Raw genomic sequence first — 9,044 nt, 5'->3', positions numbered from 1 at the left:
CAATGGATTTCTTAAAGAAAGCAACTGCTATGGTTCACGAAGGGCAGAGGACAAGCCAGATTGCCAGCTCTCCTTTGTGGCCAGAGAACAGAGGAAGGAGACAGAAACCCTGGCTCCAAGCTCCAGCCCTGTGCTCTCAGAGTTGTGTGCCCTTCCCCTCTTTGGGCTGCAGTCCGTCCAGCTGTTCAAAGTCTGGCACAGGGAGTTAAGTCTACTGGATCTTCTCAGGTCCATGGCACCCCCATACCCAACTTTCTCAACTGGAGAGACCTTCCTGCCCTTGTGTTTCTGGCACTTGAAACAAATGCAAAGGGGCACACAGTCATTCCTCCACCAAAATGCCCCCAAGATGTGGGGGCAAAGGGGCAGGTACAACAACAGAGCTGACCCTACCCAGGCTCTACTCTTGGTTGGAATGCCCCGGAAGCTGAGGCTGGCCAGCCTCTCACCAGGGCAGGCCTGGATGCCAATGGGAATGGAAAGGTGTCTGCGATCAACACCAACAGGTCTCACTTGCGCGGAAACTGCTGCCACTTCTCGAGAGATCAGGGCTGGCTAAGTCTTTGGAGGTCAGTTAGTCTCACGTGGAGAAAGCAAAGAAGAACCCACCCAAACCACACAGTTTGTCTGGTGGAGAGGCTGAAATCTAAGCCTTTTTACGGGGAAGACAGAAGTTCTTAGCCTTATGCGGAGATCTGTCAAGAGACTGAGTGCCTCTATACCATTCAGGAATCAAGGTGAATGGATTTAGCATTAAAACGTAAGTACTTTTAAATCGTTTTCAAGTTGCCAAATCCCCAAGGAAAAAGCCAGGTCTGAAATGGAAGAATGAGATACAGAGACGATGACTGGTAACCTGAATAAGCCAGGGAGGGAAAGAGAGGGCAGGCTCCCATGCCCCAAGCTCCAGGCTCCACTTTTCCTTGTAGGGGCGCTAAGGACGACCTAAGGGTCGGGAGTGAGGCTTAGGGCCTAGGTTCCCTCTGGACCATCTCGCCGTCGCCGCAAAGGCCTTCGAGTTGAGCCCCTTGCCTGGAGCCCCCCAAGGCTGGTCGGGGGTGGGGCCCTGGGCTCTTCCACTGTCCGCAGAAGCCATCCACCCTCCGCGGGGGCTCCGCTGAACTTTAGCCCTTCCGTGGCACGGGCAACACAGAGACGCGCGGCTGGCACTCCGGGAATCCCACGCCCGCCGGCGGGCAACGGAGTCTGCCGCCACCCCACCCAGCGGGGCGCCCAGGGGGGACGCCGCGAGTCACAGACGGCTCCTCTCCCGCGCTCCGCACCCCACCTGGAAAGCGGGCACAGGCGGCTTTGTGCTGGATGTGGGAGGCCCTGCCATGGGCACTGCAGTCGCCACCCGGCGCCGGGCGCGAGGGAGCCGCGCGGCGAGGGGGCTGGGGTGGGTGGGAGGGGGGCGCTGCTGTCCCCGCGGGGAGCGGCTGCTGCGGGCGAGCTCAGGGAGCGCGGTCTTCCGGGCCTCCGCGGCCGGAGATGGCCCTCCAGCTCCACCGCGTGGCGGGACCGGGCTGGCGCAGCCCGCCCCAAGAGGGCGCGGGATTCCGAAGGGATTCGATTCTCCGCCACCACCAAACACCAGCCGGAGGATGACAGGTATTTACGTACAAAGGGAGCACCCAAGGACCCCGGCGCAGGGTGAACTAATATAATATCAATAAAGTAACGGCAGCTAACATTTATTGAACGTTTTCTACAAGCCAAACATTGTACTTAACATGCTGTAATCATTTTCTCATTTAAATTCTTAATAATCTTCGAAGGGGGTGCTGTTATTCCCGTCTCACAGATGAGGAAACTGAAGTTTAGAGAGTCTGAGCCACTTGTCCAAGTCGATGCTTGATGGAGACAGCTGACCGGCCACAGTCCCCAAAGTTGCATGACTACAGACTTGGAAATGTGGAGAGAAGGTCCCAGTTTGCTGTAGAACTGAAATCATCAGGGCTTCAGAGGCCCTCCCATTCCCCAGTGTGTGGCCGACTCCTCTGTCCCTGGCCTCTACCTCTCCCTCCATTTTAAAGAAGAATGGTGTCATTAAAAAAAAAAAAAAAAAGTGGTGTCCATGGCTACAAAGGTTAGAAGGCAAAGGACAGAGCCTGAAATTCTTCTCTGATGGCCAGGAGCCTTGGCAGAGAAAGGTACCTTGAGGCCTAAGAATCAGAGACTTGGGAAGGCGAGGTAGTTAGGAGCTTCCTGGAAAGATGAGCACTGTGTCAGAAGACTTGGCTTCCAGGGGTCTGATTCCAACCTGCTGTGTGATCTTGGGCAAGTCCCTTCTCTTCTCTGGGCCTGTTTCCCTCCTGTACATGGAAGGAACCTTCTAGATCCAAAAATCGCTTTTCTTCCTCCACCTTCCCCTTTTCCCTTCCTATACCACCCCCACCCAGACTGGCTCAGACATTCCAGAAATAGCCTTGAACTGAGTCTTAAAAGCCCTGGATAAGAGTTGCAACCCATCTCCAAATTTCTCTTGAGCTCTGGGCCCAAAGCTTTAAGTCCCGGCAGGAGATCTAGCCTCAACAGGTTGGAGCCATCAGAGGGGAGAAAGGCCCTGAGCCTCTGAGAAAGGCCTCAGGGGCTGGCATTGTGATGACCTCATCCATTCTATGACATCACCCTCTCTCCCAGCCCCCCTCCTCCCTGATCAACTGCTCTGCAAACAACCATCAATCTGAATCCCAAAGGCCTGAGAACGTCTGTTCTCCAGTACCCGCTGCTGATCTTCTGCCTCAGCCAGCCAGAAGCACCATGAAATTGGAATTCACGGAGAAAAACTACAACAGCTTTGTGCTGCAGAACCTGAACAAACAGAGGAAACGCAAAGAGTACTGGGACATGGCCCTGACTGTGGACCACCATGTCTTCTTTGCACATCGCAACGTGCTGGCTGCTGTCTCCCCACTGGTGAAGAGCCTCATCTCCAGCAATGACATGAAGACCACCGATGAGCTCTTCATCACCATTGACCCCAACTACCTGAGTCCGGCCACGGTGGACCAGCTCCTGGACTACTTCTACAGTGGCAAGGTGGTGATCTCGGAGCAAAACGTGGAGGAGCTCCTTCGCGGGGCCCAGTATTTCAACACGCCACGCCTTCGAATCCACTGTAACGACTTCCTGATTAAGTCCATCCGCCGTGCAAACTGCTTGCGTTACCTCTTCTTGGCTGAGTTGTTTGAGCTCAAAGAGGTGTCAGACTTGGCCTATTCTGGCATTCGTGACAACTTCCACTACTGGGCCAGTCCCGAGGGCTGTATGCACTTCATGCGCTGCCCTCCTGTCATCTTTGGCCGCCTGCTCCGAGATGAAAACCTGCATGTGCTCAATGAGGACCAGGCTCTCAGTGCCCTCATCAATTGGGTGTACTTCCGGAAGGATGAGCGGGAGAAGTATTTCAAGAAGTTCTTCAACTACATCAATCTGAATGCTGTCTCCAACAAGACACTGATGTTTGCCAGCAACAAGCTGATGGGCATGGAGAACAGCTCAGCCCACGCGACCCTGATCGAGAGTGTCCTTGTGGACCGAAAGCAGGAGAGGCCGTCCAGCTTGCTGAGTTACCAGCGGAAAGGTGCCCTGCTTGACTCAGTGGTCATCCTGGGCGGCCAGAAGGCCCATGGTAAGTTCAATGATGGAGTGTTTGCCTACATCATCCAGGAGAACCTGTGGTTGAAGCTGTCAGAGATGCCCTATCGGGCAGCAGCCCTTAGTGCCACCTCTGCTGGCCGCTACATCTACATCTCTGGTGGGACCACTGAGCAGATTTCAGGGCTGAAGACAGCTTGGCGGTACGACATGGATGACAACTCCTGGACCAAGTTGCCAGACCTGCCAATTGGGCTCGTCTTCCACACCATGGTGACCTGCGGGGGGACAGTGTACTCAGTGGGTGGGAGCATTGCCCCAAGGCGGTATGTCTCCAACATCTATCGCTATGATGAGCGCAAGGAGGCCTGGTGCCTGGCAGGGAAGATGAGCATCCCTATGGATGGCACAGCTGTGATCACCAAGGGGGACCGGAACCTGTACATTGTCACGGGCCGCTGCTTGGTGAAGGGCTATATTTCACGGGTCGGAGTGGTGGACTGCTTTGACACCAACACTGGGGATGTGGTCCAGTGTATCACCTTCCCCATTGAGTTCAACCACAGGCCCCTGCTCTCTTTCCAACAGGACAATATCCTCTGTGTACACAGCCACCGGCAGAGTGTCGAAATCAACCTGCAGAAGATAAAGGCTAACAAGACAACCACCTCGGTGCCTCTCTTGCCCAACAACTGCCCCTTGGATGTGTCCCATGCTATCTGCTCCATTGGAGACAACAGAGTGTTCGTGTGTGGGGGTGTCACCACAGCCAGTGACGTCCAGACAAAGGATTATACCATCAACCCAAATGCCTACTTGTTGGACCAAAAGACAGGCGAATGGAAGACCCTGGCCCCCCCACCGGAGGCACTGGACTGTCCTGCGTGCTGTCTAGCCAAGCTACCTTGCAAGATTCTTCAAAGGATTTAAACAACTTTTTAAGTGGGAGAATAAGTAAATGCATTATTATTCGCAATTTAATGAGAGAGAGAGGAAGATGGCCTGTTGGTTCCTTCTTAGTGTTCCAGTCTGTTTGGCCCTGAAAGTGGAGATTCTGGGCTAGGGCTGCTCCCGGGGGTGGAAATTCAGGGCTACTCTGTCATCGGAGGGATCCAAGCTGAGGCTGGAATGGAGTCCCTGGCGGGTGGGACTGAAGTGTCTCCTGGGCACTGGCCAAGGTGGTGTCTGGGAAGCCCCATTCTGTCCCCTGTAGTCACCTCGCCGACATCTGCTGGACGGAGATGCAGTGTTTGCTTAGAGTTAGGAAACCTCAGACTCCTCCAACACTCACTCCCCTTGAGTCTGTCCAGGAAGGCAGGGGAGGGCCAGTCCCAGGTTCAGGACAGGACACTGGGGCTGTGGGGGGAGATGGAGAAAATGGTGTGGGAAGGGCTCAGGGGTGAGGATGGCGGGAACAGAGGGGGCAGGGTCACTTGCTTGTTGTATTTGACCGTGCAGCTGTGGTGTGTTTTTGACTTATTGGTGGGGAAGTTGGGGGTTACTTACAATTGTTTTCAGTAAGCAAAGTGCATCAGGAACTTTCTCCATGAATATAGGGCCTGAGGGATTGGGAGTGAAGGAGAGTTCAGTAAAGGGAGAAAAAAGGAATCTATGCAGCACCACCCGCCCCCTTATCTGTGGTTTTGTGTCCTGTGGTCAGCAGTGGTCCAGAAGCAGATGATCCTGCCTCTGGCGTATCCTTAGAAGGTCAGTAGTAGCCCTACACCATGTCCCAACGCCCCCGCCATTCACGTCACTTCATCTGATCACGTAGGCACGCTATCACCTCACATCACCACAAGAAGGGTGAGTACAGCATAATAAGATATTTTGAGAGAGAGAGAGAGACTACATTCACATAACTTCTATTACAGAGTATTGTAAAATTGCTCTATTATTCGCTATTGCTGTTAATCTCTCACCATGCCTAATTTATAAGTTAAACTTTATTATAGGTATGTGTGTAGAGGAAATAACATAGTAGATAGAGGGCTCGGTACTATCTGAAGTTTCATGCATCCACGAGGGGTCTTGACACGGATCCCCTGCAGATAAGGGGGGGTCTACTGTATCTCTGTTGGGGAGAAGCTTGGGGTTGAGGAGAGAGGACAGGATGAGAGAGACAGGATGGTGTAATCGCTAGGAGTATGGCCACTGGGGCCAGTCGGCCTGGTTTAAATACCAGTTCCACCACCTGCTGGGTACTCCTGGCCAAACTACTTCACATCTCTGTGCCTTAGTTTCCTTATCTGCAAAAGAGGAGTGCCTACCTCCTAGGGTGATGTGAAGTTTAAATGAGTTCATATGCGCAGAATCCCTAGGACAGTCCCTGGCATTATTAAGGTGCTACAGAAGGACATTTTTTTTAAAGGTTGGGGGGGAAGGAGTATGGCAAGGGTCCATGTTCTTGAGCCTTTATATCAAGTATAAGGTCCTCTAAAATGCTCTTGAAGATTTCCTCCCTCAAAGCCTTGGTGAGCTTGCCTCAATTCTAACTATCTCGGTTACCCTGTCATATATAATTCTCCACAACTGCGAAGAAAATGACCGAGTCCTCGAAAACGATATAGGATCCTCACTTATCCACTCACTCATTCACGAATTTACTTATTCATCGACTCATTGATTCACACACACATAAACACACCATTCCCTGAGGCCTCTCTGTGTAGGTCCTTGTCCCAGGTATTGGGGCCACAGGCATGACACAGACAATCCATGTCCCAGTAAGGGAGTCTCTAGAGCAGTGCTGAGCAAGAGAAATCGAACACAAGCCACACGTGTAATTTAAATTTTTCTAGAAGCTTCACTACAAAGGTAAAAACAAACAGGTGAGATTAATTTTAATAATTTGTTTAACCCAATAGATCCATATATTATTTAAATAAACAATCAGTGTAAACATTAATTTTTTTAAATTTTTTATTTTTTATAAACATGTATTTTTATCCCCGGGGTACAGGTCTGTGAATCGCCAGGTTTACACACTTCACAGCACTCACCAAAGCACATAGTGTAAACATTTATTAATGAGATATTTAATGTTCTTTTTTTCAATATTAAGTCTTTGGAGTAGCATGTATGTTTTACACTTAGAGCACAAATGTAGTTTGGACTAACCCCCAGGAGGCCAGCGTCTACTGGATTAGATCGTGCAGGACAGTGAGCTTCATGGCTCACACCGGCTCCAGCTCCTCCTTTTTCACGGGAAGTCCCAAGGACTTTTTCTTTTCTTTTTCCTTTTCTTTTCCCAGGAAGTCCCGAGGACTTTTTCTTCAGTCCTGTTCAACCCACTCAAGATCATCCCCCTGACCTCTCTGCCGAGTGGCCACTTGCTTCAAAGCCCACATTCTGCCCAAGTCTCACTCTGCTCCCTGCAGGTGAGGATCTTGGACTTCGCCGCTGAGCCCCTCTTCTCTGGACCGTCTCCTCCCTTTCTCTCTCCTTCAGCACTGGGCAGCCCCCAGCTCTCCTGACCTCACTGCCATCCTCCAGCTGGAAGTACAAAGGGTCTTGCAGACCCAAGCAACTCAGCCCAGCTGCCCCCCCCCCCAGGCTGATCTGACTCCTGGTGCTGTTCTCCACAGCTGATTCTCTAGCCCTCTCTGGTGTCCTGAGGCTCCACTCTTCTCTCCTCTTTCTCAACTGCTTGCCTCTCACTCTGCCACCAGATCTCCAGATCAGAGAGGTCACATGATCTGAGCTCCACAGGCGGTCCCACATCCACCAAAACCCTCTCCAGAGCTTCTGCTGCTTTCCTGCCTCTCAGAGGGAGCAGCGTCTTTCCACGATTCAATGTCCGTCCCTCTGCCCTGGCTCTCCATTTTGTCACTTCACCGCTTCTCAGGACCCTCAGTTCCTTCTCTCTGTGTATCCCCTTCCTGATCATTTCTCTCTATTGCATAAACATTCTCAAGTTTCTCTTTCTCCGGAAACAAACCTTCCTCAGTTCTCAGGCCCACCTCTTGCTCTCTGCCCATGTTTTTCCTCAGTTGAGCATCCTAAATATGTCTGCACTGGTTCCATCTCTCATTTCCAGATCAATCACTAAATGACTCAGTCTGCCTTCTGTTCCTACCATGCTGCCGAACTGGCTCCTGACCCCGTCATCCTCTTTGTGCTTTTCTCCTTTGATTCTTTCCCTTGCAGTACTGCGCAGCCGTGGCCTCTGCTGAATCACTAAGGTGCTTGCTAAAAAGGGAGATCTTTGGCATGGTAGGATTATAATTTGATATATTAACCCTGTTGCCCTTCCTTCCTCCTCTTCCTTCCTTCCTAATCCCCTCCCACATTACAGTTAGACCATAAGGCTGAAGCATTCAAGGCTTACCACCGTGAGGAGGCTGGCAGAGGCCAACGCAAGACTCAAAAGCCAAAATCTTGGCTTTGTACTACAAGGAAAGCTTTGGCAATTCATAACAGAGGTTGTGGTCTTGAAAGACAAGGCTTTTGAACGACAACCCAGGTCTCCCAACTCAGAAACATGAAGTCTTTCCAGGGGAAATTCAGACATGCACAGTTTTTAGCCAATCAGTTTCCAGATCTTCAACTTTTTTCCTAAAATCAATCTACCGGAGAATACACCTGTGGTGATTTCCTTCTAGTTCTCTTTTCTTTCCCATCTTCCCTTTCAAAATTATTCTTCACACACACACACACACACACACACACACACACACACACACAGCAACCTTTACCTATTTCACAGCTTCCTAGGACATACTGCCTTAGGATGCCACACAAGGATCAGTGAAGCCTCCTCTCATCAAGACACCAATATCCAAAGAAGAATTTGTTGTATTTTTCTGTGTTATTTATACAGTGTTTCTGTTAAGATGTGAAATCTGGTGTTAAAAACTGGGGTACTTTTGTCCCACTTAGGTTGTTCAGAAATATTAAATAACACAATGAAATGATGACATATCTTGAAAAACTTTATTGGAGATATATAACTTACCTATTATACAGTTCAAGGTGTCCAATTAATGGCTCTTAGTATATTCACAGAGTTGTATGATCATTATCACAATTGATTTTATAACCTCCTCCTTATCCCCCCGCCCAAAAAAATCTTGAACTTCTTAGTTGTCACTCTCTAGCTCCCTTATCTTCCCAGCCCTAGGCAACGACTAGTCTACTGTCTGTCTCTATGGATTAGCCTATCCAAGACATTTCATAAATACAGAATCATACAATATGTCACTTCTTACCTAGCTTCTTTCACTGAGCATAATATTTGCAAGGTTCACCTATGTCATAGCTTATGCTGGTACTTCATTCCTTTTTATGGCTGAAGAATATTCTACTGCATGGATATACCACATTTTATTAATTCATATATCAATTAATTGATGGACCTCTGGGTTGGTTCCACTTCTTAGTTGGTATGATAATGCTTTATGGACATTCATATCCAAGATTTTGGGTTCACGTGTGTCTTCACT

At 50.1% G+C, this 9,044-nt stretch overlaps 1 protein-coding gene across 1 annotated transcript; it reads left to right on the top strand.

The window, feature by feature from the left end:
- Positions 1-2,047: 2,047 nt before the first annotated feature.
- Positions 2,048-4,615, top strand: CCIN (calicin). The gene has a single exon (XM_059142225.1). The coding sequence runs from the start codon at positions 2,764-2,766 to the stop codon at positions 4,528-4,530; it is 1,767 nt and encodes a 588-aa protein (XP_058998208.1). The 5' UTR covers positions 2,048-2,763; the 3' UTR covers positions 4,531-4,615.
- The last annotated feature ends 4,429 nt before the right edge of the window (positions 4,616-9,044 follow it).

Source organism: Mustela lutreola, chromosome 12, assembly GCF_030435805.1.
Source record: "Mustela lutreola isolate mMusLut2 chromosome 12, mMusLut2.pri, whole genome shotgun sequence".
NCBI classification, from domain to species: domain Eukaryota; kingdom Metazoa; phylum Chordata; class Mammalia; order Carnivora; family Mustelidae; genus Mustela; species Mustela lutreola.
The sequence above is the reverse complement of the archived record's forward strand: the minus strand, read 5'-3'. Positions and strand labels throughout refer to the sequence as shown.